The 22494-nt window shown below is 43.5% G+C and overlaps 1 gene segment (V, D, J or C); it reads left to right on the top strand.

Annotated features, from left to right (window-relative positions):
• Positions 1-524: 524 nt before the first annotated feature.
• LOC140588260 (Ig kappa chain V-V region MOPC 21-like) lies at positions 525-20434 on the top strand. The segment is given in 5 exon segments: positions 525-596; positions 727-1051; positions 11699-11701; positions 17508-17542; positions 19886-20434. Coding segments are annotated over 5 exon segments (726 nt in total).
• The last annotated feature ends 2060 nt before the right edge of the window (positions 20435-22494 follow it).

Raw genomic sequence — 22494 nt, 5'->3', positions numbered from 1 at the left:
TCATTAATAAGAAGCAGAGAAGAACCAGGAGTTTGCAAAAAATATATTTTATTCATAGATGAACAACCACAACCTTCTAACTCTGACTGTCCAGGGTCTCAGTTCTGTTTTAAACTCTGTGGTTAAACAGCTGTTTTGGGCAACAAACGGCAAATTATCATTAATGCTCATTTATTAATGGTCGCAATCAAGGTCAAGTCTTCAATCTAAAGTAAAGACATTTGATGGTCAAACAACAATAATTCCATCTACAGGTATCATCCATTCAGCCTTAAGAGGTCTGAGAAGGTCTTCTATAATATTAAAGCAGAGACTGTAGTTTAATGCATTTGTTCTGCTTGTTTCGCATACAGTTCTACTGTGTTCATGTTGACACATTTTTCATAAATTCAAACACAAGATTCCTGTTTCCTCTGCAGTTATGATGTCAGTCAGAAGATACTTTGCATTTTCAGCTCATGCCTCAGTGCCCTGGGAGGGTTTATATTCCAGGAGGTTTAACACTTCATGACTGACAGCTGCCCTTCATCACAACAGACTCCAAACAAACATGACTTTGATCAGCCTCAGCATCTTGCTTTTCATCCTCACTCACGGTAAAACAGATCAAGCTTGTCTGTTTTGCAACAAATTGCTTGAGTTGTGAAACATTAGACACCTTGGTGTCACTTAATATTGTATGTTAATTCAACTTTAAATATGTTTTTATTTTGTATTCCTTTTCAGAATCCAGAGGACAGGTGACTGTCACTCAGACTCCTGAGGTGAAATCAGCTTCCTCAGGACAGACAGTCACTATAAACTGTAAAACCAACAGCCCAGTAAATGGTGCTGGGAGCTCTATTCCTCGCATGGCCTGGTACCAGCAGAAACCTGGAGAAGCTCCTAAACTCTTGATCTATTATGCAAGTACCCTTAACTCTGGGACTCCGTCGCGATTCAGTGGCAGCGGATCCAGTACTGACTTCACTCTGACCATCAGTGGAGTCCAGGCTGAAGATGCAGGAGATTATTACTGTCAGAGTGAACACTACATCAGTAGTAAATATGTGTTCACACAGTGATACAGAACCGTACAAAAACCTCCCTCAGTCAGGCTGCACAGTGACTGCACTGCTGCAGCTGGGACTCACTGCAGGTGCTGAGGGGGAAGTTAAACCAAAGCTCTATTAAGTTCACTTTCCTGTAAGTGTAACAGGGTTAAAATGCATCTATAAAATATCATTTTCACCAAAATTAACTTTCATTGTTTATACAGGCCTATACACCTTTCATTTTGTTCAAATAGAAGCGACATTGATACATCACAAAATTGCTGTTACTTACTTTGCTCTTGTAAGTTCGTGCCCGTTTAATTGTTCAGCAGGGAACCCAGATTGTCCTCAAGTGGGAAAATCGAGCAGATTGCCAATGACACTGATAGAAAAGAAAAGAAACTAAAGATTTTTAGAATCAAACCCAAGACAGGATCAAGAGCTGAACCAATTCCTCCAGTCTGTCCATTTAGTTTAAATTTTAGAAGATAAAACACGTTACATAAGCACACATGTTCATCTTTTATATAACACATATTCATCACTTTGTCCTACTTCCAAACAACCATCCATATTTTATAGCTGCAGATCCAGTGCAGGGTCACTCTGGCCTGGATCACATCCCAGGAAGCAGAGGGTACTGGGCAGGAGACACTGTGTATAAGATGCCCGTCCATCACAGGGCACAAGGCCATATTTTTTCACTAAAGTTGAATGTATTTTTAAAAATTAATTTTGGTGATAAATATCCAAATCATCCACACATTCACAGCAGAAAAAGAAGATTTTGCAGGTGAACACAAGTGCAGCTCATGAAGGGCAAGAAATTCAGACTAAATAATCCATCTGAAGCAAAGCAGGTTTGGGCCTGACCAGTACATGGGTGGGAGACCAACTAGAAAAGCTGGGTTGCTGCTGGAAGAGGTGTTGGTGTGGCCAGCAGGTTAATTCTCTCCTGCCCCTTCACCTCCTTAGCTACTGTGTGGTGAGTGTACTGGTGCAGAATGGCTACTGTCGCATCATCCAGGTGGGGGCTACACAGTGGTGGGGGTTGAAGTGGCTCCCCACTGCCTTTGTAAAGTGCTTTGGGCTAAGAAAAGAGGGATTAAAATAGTGTTGTTAAAAACTGTGACCTCACAGCATGAATGTGCACCAAAGTTTGCTTTCCTATCACTATGGAAACAGATGCATCACATGTATTTGCATGAAAGACACACTTTGCATTGGCAGCACGTCCCTCAGTGACGTGTGGCAGTTTATAAGCCTGTGAGATTAACACTCTGTTACTAATACATTGATGTATTTTCATTGAATTACTGCAAATACATGGTTAACATATTATTAATATGATTAATGTAACAACTACTTAGACATTTGCACTACCACGTAACATATTGTATATTGTCTGCTGCGACTATTTTATTAAGCTATAATTCTTTGTGCACCAGTTGGGGCAGCTTCAAATCTCTTCCTGCAGGTGGTCTCTCCCCCCTTTTCTCTGCTGTCTGCCTCTCCAAGGTCTGATCTCTCTTCTGGGTCTGCGGAACTAACCGCAGGCAGCTATCACGAAGCGAGGTCACACAGTATTCAAAACAATCTCTTCTTGCCTAAAGCCTAAGACATAACAGACCCAAAATGCCTCCCCTCTCAGGCCTACCAATGTCCAATTTTCCTTCCACAGCCATTCTGCTTCTAAGCTTATCTGCGACTTCTATAAATTTATCTAGAGATGTAATATTTGCTTGATCCGACACTTGAAGGAGCTGAATATGAGAATAGAGCCCTTTTAGAAGGAGCCCTAAAATGAACCCTGTTTTGCATGGTCTCCTGCCAGCTTCGTTACCAACCTTTTATAAACCGCAGATCCAAAAGGCAGCACATCCCCTCTGATCCGGCACCCATGAAGCAGGGAGAGGGAAGCTGATTGAAACACTGCTTCACAAATATGTGAAGAGCATGTGGGCTCCCAGATGTTCCCAGATCTGCACTACAGCATTAAGGAGATCTGTACAGTTACAGACTTTCTCAGTCTACAGCACAGCCAATAAAAGAACAAAACTTAAAATTAAAATATGCCAATAATACAATGAAACATAAAATGAGCAAATAAAAACCTTACACCTTTGTTCGATATTCAGTAACAATGTGAGGTGGGAAGCAGCCTAAGACACTGGAAAACAGCACAGATACTCACTGGGGAGCTTTTACTGGCTAACAGCCCATGCGGATATGAACTGTAGCAGGTCTGGGGAAGACAGGCTTCACAGCAGGGAGATGGATGTCGCTCTTCGCAGCGTTAGCCTGCAATAACATCACAATGTCAGAATTTTAAGTTGCTCTTTGAATAAATAAATGTGGGTTTCATTAGTCACTTTTCTCTTGATGATCTCAGATCTTTAGTCTTTCAGAAGAAGAAATGATTTAAAAATGTTGCCTAAAGTTAGGAATGCATGTTATATGCATTGATTGTTTAAACCAGTGTTTCCCAAGCCAGTCCTTGGGGAACCTGGGACAGTCCACGTTTTGGCTTCCACTTAGCTCCCAGCGCACCTGTTCCAGGTATTCAGTGTTCCTGATTGGCTGGGGGCTGGGAGCTGGGAGGGAGCAAAAACGTGGACTGTCCAGGGTTCCCCGAGGACTGGCTTGGGAAACACTGGTTTAAACGAATGCACTACTATTGTTAAGAATTTCCTGCGTTATGTTTAAATATGCAGCCATGGAAAAAAAATGAGACCACTCTACATATTTAAACAAATCTGCATTTTTAAATTGTGGTCTAACAGTAGGGGGCAGTATGGTGGTGCAGTGGTTAGCACTGTTGCCTCACACCTCTGGGACCTGGGTTCCATGTCTGGACTTTGCATGTTCTCCCTGTGTTGTCGTGGGGTTTCCTCTGGGTGCTCTGATTTTCCCCCACATTCCAAAAACATCCTGAGGCTGATTGGAGTTGCCAAATTGCCCGTACGTGTGCCTGTATCATTGAATGGTGTGTGAGTGACTGGTGTGTGACTGTGCCCTGCGATGGGTTGGTGCCCCATCCTGGGTTGTTCCCTGCCTTATGCCCATAGGCTCTGGCCCCCCTGCAACCATAAATAGGATAAATGGATACAGGAAACGGGTGGGTGGCTCCTAGAAGCAGGACTGAAGTCCCATTAAGCAAGGAAGACGCCCTTCATTAATAAGAAGCAGAGAAGAACCAGGAGTTTGCAAAAAATGTATATTATTCACAGATGAACAACCACAACCTTCCAACTCTGACTGTCCATGGTCTCAGTTCTGTTTTAATCTCTGTGGTTAGACAGCTGTTTTGGGCAACAAACGGCAAATTATCATTAATGCTCATTTATTAATGGTCGCAATCAAGGTCGAGTCTTCAATCTAAAATAAAGACATTTGATGGTCAAACAACAATAATTCCATCTACAGGTATCATCCATTCAGCCTTAAGAGGTCTGAGAAGGTCTTCTATAATATTAAAGCAGAGACTGTAGTTTAATGCATTTGTTCTGCTTGTTTCGCATACAGTTCTACAGTACTGTGTTCATGTTGAGACATTTTTCATAAATTCAAACACAATTTTCCTGTTTCCTCTGCAGTCATGATGTCAGTCAGAAGATACTTTGCATTTTCAGCTCATGCCTCAGTGCTCTGGGAGGGTTTATATTCCAGGAGGTTTAACACTTCATCACTGACAGCTGCCCTTCATCACAACAGACTCCAAACAAACATGACTTTGATCAGCCTCAGCATCTTGCTCTTCATCCTCACTCACGGTAAAACAGAACAAGCCTGATGATTTAGCAACATATTGCTTAATGAACTTTGCTAGATATTTGAAATAGACAGATAGAAACCTGGAGCTTCCTTGTGTGACTAAAATTTAACTTTTGATTCTGTTTTAAATTTGTTTTTATTTTGTATTTCATTTCAGAATCCAGAGGACAGGTGACTGTCACTCAGACTCCTGAGGTGAAATCAGCTTCCTCAGGACAGACAGTCACTATAAACTGTAAAGCCAACAGCCCAGTATATGATGCTGGAGGCTCTTATCCTCGCATGGCCTGGTACCAACAGAAACCTGGAGAAGCTCCTAAACTCTTGATCTATTATGCAAGTACCCTTAACTCTGGGACTCCGTCGCGATTCAGTGGCAGCGGATCCAGTACTGACTTCACTCTGACCATCAGTGGAGTCCAGGCTGAAGATGCAGGAGATTATTACTGTCAGAGTTACCATAGTGGTTATGTGTTCACACAGTGATACAGAGCCGTACAAAAACCTCCCTCAGTCAGACTGCACAGTGACTGCACTGCTGCAGCTGGGTCTCACTGCAGGTGCTGAGGGGGAAGAAAATGACTTTAGCCCTTTGCTAAATAGTCAATACATTTCGCGGAACCAGTTGCACCAGCAAAATAAGTTTTTACACCCTGATAGTGCTGCTGATGGTTAGAATAGAATCACCTGGTATTTGGTATATTTAAATATAGTATATATCTTAGCCTTGGGTCCACAGCTTCCAGGAGAGGCTCCGGACCCCCACAGCCCTGAATAGGCAAGTGGGCACAGAAAATACATGAATGGAGGGAAAATATTTTATAGGTGCAGCACTGTTACCTCACACCTGCAGGGTTGGGGTTCCTATCCTGCCTCATGTCTTTGTGGGGGGGGGGTTTGCTTGCTCCCCCCATGCTGTGTGAGTTTCCTCTGGGGGCTGCAGCTTCCTCAGCCACCCAAAGACATGCAGTTCAGCTCCTCTGCTTCTGTAACCTGCATGTAGTGTTTCAGTCAAAGTGTGTATGCGACCTGTGCAGGGTGTACCCCCCCGGGTCCATTAATGCCTGGGATAGCCCCCAAACCCACCACACCCCACTCCCCCCACCCCGTCAGTGACCCTTTCCTGATAAGATGGACTGAAAGACGGACGGATGGATATTATGGGGAAGATGGAACAGATTAAGGACGTATACCGAGGTACCACTGTAATATTACTTTAACCATTTTCCCAGTTATTAAAGGAGAAAGCCAAAGCTACATTTATATAACCACAGCAAAAAGCTAATTTAGGCTATAATTATACTCGGTCAATAAGTTAACAGAACATTAGGTGAAGTGCAATAGTTTTCTATTGCGCTGAAATTATTTTATTATTATGATTACAGTTATTACTAATACTACAATTGAGCATGTGCTTCTTAACCTTTGTCTGAACTAAATGTGAATTACATTTATAATAAATTTAAATCAAACATTCTGTTACTGATGGCTGTTTTCAAAGGTAAACTCAATGTAGAAGGATAGGGTTTGCAATATCACAGCTGTGTGTGCGTTTCCCAACCGTACGTATAGTATGATGCATCGTTAATGCTAACTTCCGTCGTTGTTTGGGAAACGCACCCCGTAGCAACAACGCAGGAGGTGTGAACAAATGCGTGGCTTCGCACCGCAGTGGCTCCGTACCGCACATACCACGCATGCAGTGTGACGCTGGCCTGACTCCGCCTCTCGTGGTTCACTTCGAACTCTTAGCTGCTCACGGCCTGGATCCTGTGATTTCTGCATTACGAGTGGATTCTAGGCAGAAGATACAGAAGATCATTATTATGAGGAGTGATTTGTTCAGACATTGTTACTGAGCTGGAAGGGGAACATCAGATTTCACCATTAAGACGGCAGATAAATGCTGTGATACATTAATTCCTGAAGTGTTACATTTGGCAGACAGAGGCGACCCAGGGAGCTTAAGGTCGGTACAGGCAGGTGTGTCACTGAGCCGGCGGCCAGCAGCAGTGTGTGGGTGTTTCTGTGCAGTGACAGCCAGTGACTGTCGTGTAGTGGGTCCACACAATAAACACTGCCTTCAGCTTCGGTAAATATCTTTACTGAGCACCTCCTAAGACGTATGCAAAAACCCCGAACATCCGGTTACATCCCGGTCCCGCCAATAATGCCCCTGACCCCCCGTGACATCATCGGGTCAAATGGCAACAGGTTACATTACACCACATCCCCCTTTCTTCAAAGACAGGTGAACATTAACTAGTTTCTGTTCATTATAATTTCCCTGAAACCATTACTGTAAACGTTTTACTAACTTAACACATGCTTATGTGTACTTCAAACACTGAACTCAACATTTCGTTTTATATATATATATATCTTCTCACAGATTTAGTCAGTGTGGTTTTATTACTTCTCTGCCTGATCTTGTCTTTATGACACTGGGCGTGCTGTGAGATTTCACCTCTGGGAACAGAGTCTCTGATCTTGTCCCTGTAGAGGGGTCCCCCTCTGGTGGGCCGACGGGTTGGTCCTCGTTGTGTGACTGAAGCACAGGTATAGGCACAAGGTGGCGCCGGTTCCTCCTCAGTGTCCCTGATGGTCCGCTGATCAGATAGGACCGTGGGCTATGGTGCAGCGATGTCACTGTGCCCTGTGCTCTTGTGTCAGAGATCCAAACTTGGTCCCCAGGTACCAGCTGTGACAAATCCCTCGCTCTGTGTCTCCGATTAAAGTGTTTGACTGCCATCTGTCTCTGTTCCTCCTCCTTGTGGTGAATTCGCACCCGGTCAGGGAGAGACGGTCGCAGGTTCTCGGAAAGGGTAGGAACAGAGGTGCGAAGGTGACGTCCCATCAGCAGTTGGGCAGGGCTGTAGCCGTTGCTCATTGGTGTGGCACCGTCAGCCAATAAGGCACGGTATGGATCTCTAGCCTTCTTCAGCAGGTTTTTAATTGTTTGGACAGCGCGCTCAGCCTCACCGTTACTCTGGGCGTATCTAGGGCTACTGGTCACGTGGACAAATCCATAGTCTGCTGCAAAGATCTGCATCTCGCGCCCTGAGAACTGCGGGCCATTGTCGCTTAGGAGGATCTCAGGGATGCCATGTCGAGCGAACATCGACTTCAGGTGAACGATCACATCCATGGACCTTGTTGGGTTGAGCTGTGCTATTTCTATATACCTAGAAAAGTAATCAACTACCAACAGGTAAACCTTGTCTTTAAGGGTGAACAGGTCTGCACCCAGCTTTTGCCAGGGTCTTTCTGGAAGTTCGGTTGGCATGAGGGGTTCTTTACAGCTTGATCTCTCTTTGATGCATGCTCTGCATTTGAGGACAAGCTCCTCTATCTGACTGCTTAGGTCAGGCCACCACACAGTCTGATTGGCACGTTCTCGGCACTTTACCACCCCCTGATGCCCTTCGTGTATTTTCTCCAATACATCATTCCTCATGGTAGCAGGTATAACTAACCTTGTGCCCCGCAGCAGAAGTCCGTCATGCACGCTCAGAACCGCTCGTTCTTGCCAGTACTGCCTGACTGGTCCTTGCAGTTGGTTCCTGTCTGGCCAACCTTCCAGACAGAATTTCATGACCTGTGCGCAAACGCTGTCTGCACACATAAGAACATAAGAACATAAGAAATTTACAAACGAGATTAGGCCATTCGGCCCATCAAGCTCGTTTGGGGAGAACTTAGCTAATAGCTCAGAGTTGTTAAAATCTTATCTAGCTCTGATTTAAAGGAACCCATGGTTTTAGCTTCCACTACAATAGCAGGAAGACTATTCCATACTCTGACTACACGCTGTGTAAAGAAGTGCTTCCTCAAATTTGTTTTAAAATGTTCTCCCGCTAATTTCCACTTATGGCCACGAGTTCTAGTATTTAGACTAATATTGAAATAGTCATTTGGCTGAACAGCATCCAGACCCGTTAGAATCTTATAGACCTGAATCATATCCCCCCTTAGTCTCCTTTGCTCAAGGCTGAACAGATTCAGTTCCGCTAACCTCTCCTCGTAAGACATTCCTCTAAGACCAGGAATCATTCTCGTAGCTCTTCGTTGCACCTTTTCTAAGGCAGCAATGTCCTTCTTGAGGTATGGTGACCAAACCTGCACACAGTATTCTAGGTGGGGTCTTACCAAGGAATTATATAAGTGTAACATCACCTCCCTTGACTTAAACTCCACACATCTAGAGATATAACCCAACATTCTGTTCGCCTTTTTTATTGCTTCCCCACATTGGCGAGAGTGGGACATGGAAGCACCCAGATAGCAGCGGACTGCGGGGCGGATCCGCCCTCAAGTCGGCAGATCCGCCCGACAGTCGCATTCATTTTTATTAACCTGCTAGAGTGAGGCCCCGCCCACAGATAACACCCAGTCCAAACACGGACTCGTTACAGAGGCTGGGCGGATCGACACACCTAACGCGCGTTTTTCATTTTGAAGCTTCGCTGAAGATTCATCTGCAGGCACAAACGCAGTGAAGTAAATGCCGTTAAATATACTTAAAGTTACTTAATTATTACTTAAATAACTTAACTAAACGTAACATCAACTTCATACAAATACATTTTAAAAGCTCAAATTGTTAAACGGGCCGCTACATTATCAGACAGGTACGTTAACGCTAACATAATTGGCTAAGGGGGGGTAGCTGAATCTCTGTGAGGAGGAATTGGGTATCGTGACCGCTCCGAAACTGCATGGGATCAGCCACAGATTGTGGCGGTAATAATTAAACAACTGAACGCGACTTTTTGCTTTAAAATTTGTTTAAAAATGTAAGTTAATTTACGTACAGTGTGGTAAACTGGTCGTGATTTAGCACATTAGCCTGAAATATATCAAACGGTGCTGCCAGCATTCCTTGACGTACAACATGAACATGTCTTTTGTGTTGTATTTCTTTTAGATAAAATGAATAGGAAGACTGTGCCTGTGTCCCGCTCCACATTAAGACGAAGGACCCGTATAGACGTAGATAAACGACTTAAACAAATTAGGGGTGACTGCGCAAATTTGACTAACGTCCAAAAGACTATGGAGATTTCAAGCCATGCCATAAAATGGTTTAACCTTGCTGCTGATAGGAGCACTGGGAGGCGTGGCAGCGTTCCTCAAAATGTCTGAGTGCCCAGTGATTGTTTTTGTTGTTAAAATAAAGCTATGTTATATAAGTTTAAATATGAAGTTCTGATTCTTAAATAAATTATGTTTGTACAATTTGAAGTCTCATTTTTTAAATGAATCAATATATTGGCGGATATGGGGCGAGTCTGTACCGGATCCGGTTTGAATCCGTGATTTTTAGCTGTTCCGGATCCGTCCCGTTGTGCAAGTGGACTCTGTTCCGGACCTGTTGTGCGGATCTGTTCCGGAGCTCGTGATACGTCTGGCGCGGATCCGGCGCGGAGTCATTTTGCTATCTGGGCATCAACATACATACCGAGATCTTTCTCGTAATCAGCTACCTTTATTTCAGTGGAACCCATAAAATATCTGTACTGTATATTTCTGCTCCCTGCATGGATTACCTTACATTTATCTGTGTTAAATTTCATCTGCCCATTCGCTAATTAAATCCAGATCCCGTTGAAGCCTCTCTGCTGCTAGATTAGTATCTGCTACCCCGCCCACCTTAGTGTCGTCTGCAAATTTAACCAGTTTACTGTATGTATTCGTGTCAATATCATTAATGTAAATTAGGAACAATAGTGGTCCTAAAATTGAACCCTGCGGTACCCCACTATAAACGGAGGCCCACTGTGACATAGTGCCTCTAATAACTACTCGCTGCTTCCTATCAGCTAGCCAGTTTTTGATCCAAGCTGCCACAGTTCCTAAAATTCCTGCAGCTTTTTAAGCTTTAACAAGAGCCATTTGTGGGGGACAACATCAAAGGCTTTCTGGAAATCTAAGTAAATCACATCATAGGCCTTTTTGTGATCAATTTCACTTGTAGCTTCCTCAAAGAACTCAAGCAGATTCGTTAAGCAGGATCTACCTCTCCTAAATCCATGTTGGCTATCCTTTATAATGTTATTTGCATCTAGGTAATCTACCATTTTCACTTGAATTATAGCTTCCATTATTTTTCCAGTAATGCTAGTTAAACTGATTGGCCTATAGTTTGCTGGATTACTTCTATCGCCTTTTTTGAATATGGGTGTTATATTAGCATGCTTCCAATCTGATGGTACCACACCCGCAGATAACGATTTCTGGAATATTAAAGTCAAAGGTTGGCTAATAATATCCCTCATCTCTTTCAAGACTAAAGGTAAGATGCCATCAGGCCCCTGCGATTTATTTATTTTGAGTTTAGCTAGACTTAGTATCACGTCAACCTCAGTTATACATATATTGGTCATAGACGATGCTGTATTCGTATTAATTGGTGGTAAGTTACTTGTGTTCTCTATTGTGAACACCCTTGAAAAATAATCATTAAACTCGTTTACCATATCAATTTCGTTATCAATTATAAGGCCCTTACTATCCTGCAAATTAGTGATTTCAGCTTTTAGTGCTCTCTTGGAGTTAAAATATTGGAAGAAACCTTTACTGTCATGCTTAGCCTCCAATGCAATTTTTCTTTCTACATCCCTCTTTGATAGCCTAATGTCATTTTTTAACTCTGCCTGTAGACTTAGATACTCCTGCTTGATTTTGAAATCATTAGTTATTTTCCAGTTGTGGAACAGAGCCCTTTTCCTCCTGACTTTATTCTTAAGTCACACAACTGCTCGTGAAGCTTGGTTTGGTACCTGTCGCTTGACGGGAGGTTGTCTAACACACATTCAACATATATATTAGTATCTTCCATCAGGTCGGTGTCTGCGTGTGTAATGCAGTTCCGGAGTGGGGAGCGTGAGAGCGTGTCGGCTGTTGTGAGGCTCTTACCCGGTGTGTGTATAATGGTATAGGAGTACCTCATCAAGCGCATCCTGAACCTCTGTATCCGTGGTGGCAGAGAGTCCAGAGCCCGTCCTCCCAGCAAACTCACGACTGGCTTATGATCTGTTTCAAGGTCGATATGCACACCCAGGATAAAGTCACTGAACCTTTCACAGGCCCAGGTGAGAGCTAGCGCTTCTTTTTCCAGCTGGGCATAGCGCTGCTCTGTTGCTGTCAGTGACCTGGAGGCATAAGCAACCGGAGCCCACATCTCACCCTGTTTTTGTAGCATCACTGCCCCCAGCCCATAGGATGAGGCATCAGCTGATAATTTGAGGGGCTTATTAGGGTCGTATAATTGAAGAACGGGTGCAGACGAAAGCTCATGTTTGAGGCTGCTGAACGCCTGCTGCTGTTCATGACTCCAATGCCACAGATTCTTTTTGGAAAGCAAGTCTCTTAGAGGCTTGTCCTTCTCCGCCAGGTTTGGTATGAACTTCCCCAGCTGATTTACCATTCCGAGGAAGCTCCTAAGCTCGCTCACATTCGTTGGCTCTTTCATGTCCAACACTGCTCTGGTTTTGTCTGGATCCGGCCTCATGCCATTTGCAGAGACAATATAGCCGAGAAACTTCACCTCACTTTTCCCAAACTCGCACTTAGACATGTTGAGTGTGACTCCCACCTTTTCGATCCGCTCCAAGACAGCATGCACTCTCTCGTCGTGCTGCTCCTGGGTGGACCCCCAGATGATAATGTCGTCCATGTGGCAGACAACCCCTTCCAGACCTGCAATAACCTCAGACACCATCATATTCTGGAAATGTTCTGGGGCAGAGGAAATGCCAAAGGGCAGACGATTAAAGTGGTAGTGCCCAAATGGCGTAATGAAGGTGGTATAGAGAGCTGACTCTTCTGACAGTGTTATCTGCCAGAAGCCCATGTTTGCATCCAGTTTGGTGAAGTGCCGCGCTCCTGCGAGCATGCCAAGGGTTTGATCGACAGACGGGAGGATGAACTTTTCGCGACACACAGACTCATTTAAAGGAGTCAAATCAACGCAGATACGGACTTCTGCTTTGTCTTTTTTCGGGGTCACCACCATGCCGCAACACCAGTCTGTTGGTGCCTCTACACGACTTATGACCCCTAGTCTCTCCATCCTCTCCAATTCGTTTTTTACCTTGCCCATGAGTGGCAATGGGACCCTCCTTGGCACTTTAAGGGAAAAGGGCTTGGCGTTAGGCTTAAGGACAATGGTGTAGGGCTTTTGAACGCGCCCAAGTCCTTTGCAGAGCTTGGGGTAGGCCTTTTTAACATCATCTTGGTCTATAGTGTCAAGTCTGGCTACAAGCCGAAGTTTCACTGAAGCTGGTCTGCTTAACAGCGCCACCTGCAGATTTCTGACTATAAAGATTGTCTCTGCGGTGCTCCTCTCCTTGTATGACAGCGTTTCGATAGCTGACCCCACAACGTTTAGTTTCATACCGCCCGGCCCGTAAAGTGGTTTCTGTGGCTTTTGTAGCTGTTTATCACTTTGTGTAATTAGTTGATAAACATGTTCAGGGACAGCTGTAACATCGGCTCCAGTATCGATTTTAAATGTTACCTCACGGTCTCTTATATTGATGTCAGCCATCCATGGATCATCTCCGGAAATCACCTCTCCGAGAAACAGCTCATCCATGTCCTCAGCAACCTTGTTCACGGTGCAGTTTGACCTGCAGACCTTAGCATAATGTCCCCTTTTACCACATTAGTGGCATTCTGTGCTCTTAGCAAGACACTCATATGCTGGGTGAAATGGTGATTTACCACATTTACTACATGTTTTATGTCCCATCGCGCTCTGCGCAGTTCTCGTGCCTTTTACTTGTCCTAGTGTCTGTTTTTTGAATTTATCCTTGTGCTGCTGTGCTCTCTTAACCCGAACTGTGTCGATGGCTATTTTAGTTGCACCCATCTCCCCTCTCAGGTCAGTCTGTTGCCTTTTTATTTCCTCTGACTGTCTTGCCATTGTAATGGCTTTCGTCAGGGTAAGGTCTCTATCCAGTTGCATCCGCTCCGACAATGATGAATCCCTAAGACCCACCACTAATCTGTCCCTGAGAAGTTCATCATGTAATGCGCCATATTCACAATTCTCAGCCAATGCATAAAGAGCCGTGAGAAATGAGTCCACCGATTCCGAGTTTTCCTGCACCCTCTTATTGAACTTGGCCCGTTCATATATCACGTTTTTCTTTGGGACAAAGTACGTGTCAAACCCTCTCTTAACTGCATTGTACTGCTGGCGCTGCTCGCCGGTTAAATCGAGCCCCTGTAGCACGTCGTCAGCCTCGTCACCCATGCAGTATACCAATGTATTTACCTGATTGGCTTCAGAGGAATTAGCCAGGTTACTTGCCAGTCTGAAGCGCTCGAATCTCCGGATCCACTTCTCCCATTCCTGCGGTTTCGAAAAATCGAACGGTTCCAGAGGTTTTATTGTGAAGGTCGCCGTCGGCGGTGCCGCTAGACCAGGGGTCTCCAACTCCGGTCCTGGAGAGCTACTACCCAGTCGGTTTTCTATCCTACCCGGCTTCTGATGAGCCACACCTGTTCTCAGGTAAATACCAGGAGCAGGTGTGGCTCATCAGAAGCCGGGTAGGATTGAAAACCGACTGGGTAGTAGCTCTCCAGGACCGGAGTTGGAGACCTCTGCGCTAGACCCAGCTGCACCGGCTCGTCCACCATGTCTGCTCGCGCACCTGCTCTTTTTTTTTTTCCGACCGTTTTCGTTTCGCACCGTCACCGCCGGTCCTCCAGCCCGATGCTCAAAGCAGCTCCACTTCTGACACCATGTCGTGTAGTGGGTCCACACAATAAACACTGCCTTCAGCTTCGGTAAATATCTTTACTGAGCACCTCCTAAGACGTATGCAAAAACCCCGAACATCCGGTTACATCCCGGTCCCGCCAATAACGCCCCTGACCCCCCGTGACATCATCCGGTCAAATGGCAACAGGTTACATTACACCACAGTGACCAGGGGGGTATTCCAGAAAGCAGGTTATGTGACATACCCGGGTAAGTTTAAGGGTAAGTTAGTGGATAACCTCAACTTTCGGTTCCAAAAACGGAGGTTAACTTTCTGGGTATGTACGTAACCATAGCAGCTTACTCTCTGAAGATAACCTGCTACTGAGCAGGTTATGTTCCAGGGTAAGTTTGTTGCAGAAGGTTACTGAGCATGGCGTGCCCTTTTGATGACGATCCTGTGAACGTGGAGGCATAAATTATACAAGGTTTTTTTCGCCGGGAGAGAGTTATAAGACCGCGTATTGATGTCTTGTCATTTCCTAATGATTATTTGAAAAAGCGTTATCAGTTTTCAAAAGAATCGTTCATTTACTTAACATCTCTTGAAACCGCATATTGCAAATGTCACAAACCCAAACCGCGGGTCTGCGATTAGCACAGAAAACATTCTGTACATAGCGCTTCGGTTTTTTGCGTCAGGGCATTTTTTGTACAATATGGGCGACGCAGAGCATATAGGAAAGGCAACTGTGTGTAGAGCCGTTCGCACAGTATGTCTGGTACTTAACGCTTCTTACACACGTTTATACAGTTCCCTGTCCATAAAGCTCTGCGTGTTATTAAAGAGGAATTCCACAGAGTGGTAGGTTTGTCCTTTGTAGTAAAATCTATGATGCATATTTAATATATAGTCATACTATTTATATCTATAGCCTACATGTATTCATCCTGCACACACACACACTTGATACTTCCCTATATGACTTTCTATTTCAGGGTTTCCAAATGTAATTTGGAATACATGTAATACATGTATAGTGACAATAAAAGGCATTCATTCATTCATTCATAATTGGGTGCATTGATGGCACCTACATTCCTATTAAAGCTCCTTTAATAAATGAGGGAGACTATGTTAGATAGATAGATAGATAGATAGATAGATAGATAGATAGATAGATATAGATAGATGTCTTTATTGTCACTATACAAGTACAGCGAGATAGCGGAGGAAATCTATTCATAGTATCAATGTGCAGGTAACTTGATTTTGTATCCTTAATTTTTTGCCTTGTTAAAATCATCAAACTCATTACTTTTTTCCACTAACTATAGGTAATCATTACAGGACAGTACAATGCTGGTTACCACTGGTTGCCCTCAGATGGGGTGAGGGGAGGTGGTGGTGGGCCCCCGCCAGTTAGACGGGCTTCAGCCTTCTTTCTATTAGCTACATGACAGAAAGAATATACTAAATCGTGTTTAATAAATAGTTCAGTGATCGTGTAATCAAATATTACCTTTTTGCGGAATGTTTTTGTGTTTCATTTTGACTTGGCTCAAAGTTCTTCTGGCTCCAGAAGGATTACACCTTATTAAATAAGAAACCATATATTCCTAGTCGATACACATTGTTATTTTAACCTAAAGAAATGAATGGCAGGAAAAGTAAATGCTTTCATAGTGATTTAACAGTCAAAAGGATGCGGAGGGGTACGTGTTTAATTATTTTGCATTATAATAAAAGGGGAGGCGATGTCAAATTTGCAATTTAATACACACGCATTTACTCTGTCCGTTATTTTTTGCCAAGCCAACTCTCTTTCTTTAGCCGATGCAGCCGTATTGCTTTTTTTCATTATTATTGGCTTGAATTCCTCATATGCGTGCATTAAAACGTCCAACTCCGCCTCTGTGAAGTATGCCGCTCTCTTTTTTTCACTTTGATTTTCCATTTTGACTCGTGAAATCGGCGATCAATTGAAAACGTCTTTATGTATGCACGGTGCACGCGCATTAACTCTGGGTAACCAATAGGAGGTTGATTGAACTTACTCTTCTCAGGTGTTTTGGAACCGACATACTCATGGCATGCGGGTTTGGGGTATATCAACCCAGAGGTTAAGATTTACCAAATGGTAAGTTAACCAAGCTTTCTGGAATACTCCCCAGGGCTGGTGGGTAATAAGCTTGATTGTCTAACAGATTTTATACCTGTCACTCAGGTGGAAAGATACATTTTAAGAGTGACAGGTGTATCTTAGTAGTTTATAATTATTATTCCAAATGTTTTTTTTATCCAAATGCAAAATACAGCAATTACAGTTTTAAATGTATATCAGGGTATAAACACAAATAAAAAACATGTTGTTGTGGGCGCGGTTTTTAGCATTATGAGCGCGTGCCCCCGAGTACTGCGCAATTGCGCAAACGCGGAGCTTAAAGGGAACATTGATCACAAACCATAACAAGGAAAACCTCAAGGCTGCTGGCTGAGCCACTCAAACACGTGATTCCATTACAATACAATATCGTTTCTATGCAAATACTCCGTCTGGTTACAGTAGGTTCCTGTACATAGTTTCTCATTATGAAGACGATGCTGTGATCTTAATTGACATTTGGGAACCCTGTAATTCTAAAGCTTTGCAGTTTCTGTCATCTGGGTCGAAATTCACACATTATGTTTACAACACACTGGATCATTCTGAAGGACATTATGAAGAAATACCGGAAAACCTGGAACTTCGCAAAACTACGGCATTTAACAGAATCACAGGCAGAATTTACTGTTATTTCTGCAGAGCGATGCTGCATTTTACAGCCAGAATGATATAAATTGAAGTGATTCTTTATCTTATCAATTGTTGGTGTAATTAGCTAGGAATTAACCGTCCATTAATGTATTTACTACAACAAGAAACGCTGCTGTAGCGCTGGGAGGTTTTTGTACGGCGTGTCAACCGGTTTCAATCACTGTGGAGAACTTTCGGCGGCGGGACCAGACTGGATGTTGGTAGTAAGTATCCAGCTTTTAATCTATAATATGCACGTAGAAATATTTAATACACACTTCAGTTTCGTTATTACTGCAAATGACAGTGAAGATCCATTCCTTCAATAAGAAGAAGGATCTCAAGTTTCATCCAAAGTTTGGCGTGAGATCACGTCTGTTACGGGCGAAACGTGTCTCACGATCAATGCGTCAGACTTGGGAGCCCTGATAAGAATATGAATTGGATGAGTCAATGCAAGATATAGATATTTAAACCATCCATTTTATATCCAATTAGGTCAAATAATATATAAATTGTAATTTGTTAGCCTAATCGTTAATAATATAAAATAGTCGCCAAATTGAAGGCTATAGATTTGATTAGATTGTGTAGATATTGTAACGAACCTAAAATAGCGTTGGAGGGTGTAAGGGAGGAATAGACCACCACAAGATTTCTACTATAATTAGAACAAGTTTTATTCAATACAATTCATACAGCGACCGATCAGGTCGGATCTGGGTTCACAAAAGGGTCCGGATGCGCTATCTCCCCGTAGCAAACCAGTCTTTCCAAACGGGTGTTAATCCACGTTACCACACACACCACATCCCTGTCAGGGCACGGCACACCAATAGCACTGCAATACTCAGTGATCCCCACACTTCAGGCACAGGCAAGCGTCACGGAACCGGTACCCCGTCTATGGTCCCGCCCCGACTCCTAGCGGCTACGCTGCTTACTTTAAAACACAAACAAACATACACGGACAAGATTAAAACATAGCGTTCCCCCCGAGGCTCAAGACCCTCCCACGGGGAAAGAACATTAATTCGCACAGGTCCACAATCGAAGACACTACGCGGAAAGGGAATTCCCCAGCCGCTACGTCACATGGGGATGCCGCGATTCACCTCGACCCAACACTCTAAACTCAGCAGCGAACATGCACTCCTAACTCCCCCGTCCTAACTCTCCTCTCCCTACCACACCGGAACCTATCCCTGCAACCCGCTATCTGGCTTCACCGCCGGCAGCCCTACACGGCATACGAACGGCACCTCCCTCCCAGAACCAACCAGTGCTGTGTCTAACACGCAATCTTATTCAGCGCGGCCCTCGAACCCTGTATTCTCCCTCTTTTAATCCCACACCCTAACTACCCAGGTGTGGCCACTTAATTAACTTGCCATGCCAATCCCTCCCCCCTCCACACACACACCTATCATTACAATATCAAACAGCACATTTCTACTTTAAGCGACAGAAAATACTATTTTTGACTTATTAGTTTTATACCCATAAACAAATGTTAGGTATATATACTTAAAGCTGTTTGCTAGTTGCCTGTACTGCGCTGCCGTGAGGTTTTTGTACGGCGGCTGATGCGCCGTGAATCACTGTGGGTCACTTTCGGCGGCGGTACCAGGCTGGACGTTGGAAGTAAGTGCGTCTCTCTGTGTTATATTCTGATCTTGTTCGGGGGGAAAAAAGCAATCAACTCATTATACCGGTAACACTTTATTTGACGGGGCACAAATACATAGTATTATGATTTTACTTATGTATTATTTAACCACTAAGTCTTAGTTACATACTGATCTCATGCTTGTTCGTCATTAAAGAATCATGACGCATCTTTTACCTCAAGCAGTTACTATATTTCGTACTATATCTATTAATTCTCCAAATCTTTCTTAACTACTGAAGGAATAAATAATGACTAACAGAAGTGAAATACTGATGTCATGTTTGTTATCATTTCTGAATCGTGACATTTCTTTTAAAGTAGCAATTATTATATTTGTTAATAATTTGTTCACAATTTGTAATGCAGTAGTAACAGAGTTATTACTAAGTATGTGTGTAAGTGTTACCATTGTGATTAATAACGATGATCGTTGTTCTGTAGGCACAGCTTTGTAGTTTAACATTTGCGATGCATTTTTCATAGCGTATAGGACTTTGTTCAGTAGGAACTTCACATTATTTCACCCTGTTTTTAAGTGAGTAAATAAAGGATCCTACATGGAAAATAGATCTTAATCTTTATAAACAATTTGGTTATTATATAAAGTTGGATTATTATAACCAGTTGAACATAATAATCAGTGATACACATTTACATACCTCACATGTGTTTAAAACGTTCATTTGAAAGACCCACGTAAAGATGAATACACTGTGATACAGTAGGAAGGCAAGATTATTTACTTTAGATTTTATGGAAATGTCTGTCTTATCATATGAAGAAATATTAATGAAGTCATAGACTCAGTCAACTATGTCATACTGCAGTTAGTATATGTTGTTATACTTAAAGTTTGCCTTGGACTCTGACCTAACGTCCTTTTGGTGTCTTCTAGGTAACAAAGCCCCCACCCTGACGGTCCTGCCCCCCTCCAGTGTGGAGGTGTCCAGCAAGAACTCGGCCACCCTGATGTGTCTGGCCAACAAGGGCTTCCCCTCCGACTGGAAGCTGAGCTGGAAGGTGGACGGTAACAGCAAAGCCGCGGAGACGAGCCGCGGGCTCCTGGAGAAGGACGGCCTGTACAGCTGGAGCAGCAGCCTGAGCCTCACTGCGGACGAGTGGAAGAAGGCGGTCTCAGTGGTCTGTGTGGCCAATCAGGGCTCCCAGGCTGCTGTCACTCAAACGCTGAAGACGGCCGACTGTTCAGAGTAGATGAACTCAGCGTCACCTGTGATGAGCGGCTGATTACTGTGTTTTTACTGTGCTGTGCTACACGCTTCTGATTTACTGATTACATAGAGATAATAATGTGCTTTGCTTGATCCAAGAGTGAAAATCATTACTAATGTTTTATAGGCTTTTGTGTCTCCTTGTATTATCTTGTGTGTTTTATTCCTGAACGCTGCAGAGATAAATAAATATTTCATTCTGTCTGACAAACAAACTGCCATCAATGCTGGTTATTTTAACAAGCACACAGTGATGCCATCATGACACTGTTGTGAGAACATGATCCTGAACCTTTCAATGCCTTTAATGATTTTTAAAGTCTGAATATAAACACAGTTCTGTTTTTATAACAAAGGTACAAAATTATCCCATTGAGGTTTAGGTTTGAAAAGGTTCATACTGAGCAGTTCCTCTATATTAAGTTTATAAACCACATCATCGCCTCATTCTTCACAAAATGGAGGAAAACCTATTCTAATTAAACTCATTTAATCAATCATCATTATGTTAAATGGACAGAATATTGTCTCGTGAAATACATCATTGTCACAATGTAACTAAAATACATGAAACTGTTAACCCCATTTAATACAGTCAGTTATCATATGAGACAATCTGCTGCTCTCTGACACAGGGTGAGCCCCCACCTCACTCTAACCCCAGGGGGACTGGGGGACATTTGCCTGCTCTATTCTGGGGGCAGCAGAACCATCCTGCTCAGTTCATGCAAATATGGGTTTCGCTCCAACGGCTGAGAGTTTAGTTTCAGGTCTTAAAACAGGCTGGACTGGGGCAGCTGTGGGGGGGAGGGACTGAACCCATTTCTGATCAGGGGACAGGAAGCTGAAGTGTCAGGTACTCACTGGGTACATCAGTACTTTTTAAATTCAATAGGAACAAATATTTTTTGTAAGATCAGTCCCAGAATGCAGTTCACCTGCAGTAGTCCCCCTCCCCACCGTGGACACGCCCACCTCCAGAGGATACTATTGTTTAATTATGCATACATGAAATCAGTGTATTTTTTAAGCTAAGCCAAACCCTAATGCTGTCTATGCTTTCAGGGTTTTATATCTATTTATCATTAGTTGGTTCACTCCTTCTGTGATCTTTGGCCTGTACTACTAAACGGGGTTACTGGCTTATCGGGGTAACTTGTCGGATTTGAGGTACCACGGTTTAAATGGACTTTGTATTCATTCACTTACATTTTGCCCAGACTACCTTAAATCCCACAAGTTACCCCGATAAGCCAGCAACCCTGCTTTGTAGTACAGGCCACTGGATTTGTTTGATCAGCTCTGGTTTCCACTAGGGGTGCAAGTATCAAATATTTTGATATTCGATTCAACTAATAGTTGTTTCAGGAAGTGCATTGTTGAAAAAAGGCTTCTTTTCAAGACAATAAAACAGCATTGAAAAGTAGGTACTCTTACTGTGCTAAACATGACTTTCAATTAAGCTAACCGAAATAATCTCACAGAATTCGCCGATGCACCTGGACATTTCTGTTTCAAACACTCTGTCATGCACATCCTGCTGTTATGTCACGCCAGTTTATTTTTGCACTGTCTGCCATTCCTAACCGCCTTAATTTCCCTGCCTTTTCCTCTCCGTTTGAGGTGACTTGCCACTAGGTGACACCCCGTGTTCAGGGACGGATTGTGGGTTGTGTGGGCCCCTGGGCAAAACGTTCGCGAGGGCCCCCCCCCCCCCCCCCCCCCAAAAAAAAAACAAAAAACAAAAAAAAGGCCAGCATTTTCTGGGATGGCTAGTTGCTACGTCATCATGCCACTTGTGGGTCCAAACTAGTGCGGCGTACCGTGTTGTAAAAGCAGAATGATGTTGACAAAACTATCTTTTGCCGCTTTTTACCTCGGAAAAAGTGAAAAGAAGGTGGCTTAAGTTGATACAGTAAATTGGATCTCAAATTATAATCAGTACAGCCTAATGCCATTACCTCACGTTAATGTTAGCACCAGGTTACCCATCTCTGTTTATAGAGACAGGTAGCAACGTAGCACAACCAGATCGTACCATAACAAACATTATTTGTTTGAATAATCCAGAATGTGCTAGTTCGAAATAGAAAAGGAAATGTCTATAAAAGTGAACCAAAATGCCATGTACCTGTTATAATCTGCAATTGTTGCTTTGCAGCTTTCCCAAAGAAGACAATTACATCCTCGTAGCTAGGGGGCAGTCATATCATGCGCAGGGCCAGGCATGCACCCATTTCCCTTTAAAGTTCCTATAGCAGGGCCGGGGGCCCCC

The sequence above is a fragment of the Paramormyrops kingsleyae genome, chromosome 3 (genome assembly GCF_048594095.1).
Source record: "Paramormyrops kingsleyae isolate MSU_618 chromosome 3, PKINGS_0.4, whole genome shotgun sequence".
Taxonomy (NCBI): domain Eukaryota; kingdom Metazoa; phylum Chordata; class Actinopteri; order Osteoglossiformes; family Mormyridae; genus Paramormyrops; species Paramormyrops kingsleyae.
This window is presented reverse-complemented; position numbering and strand designations above follow the sequence as displayed.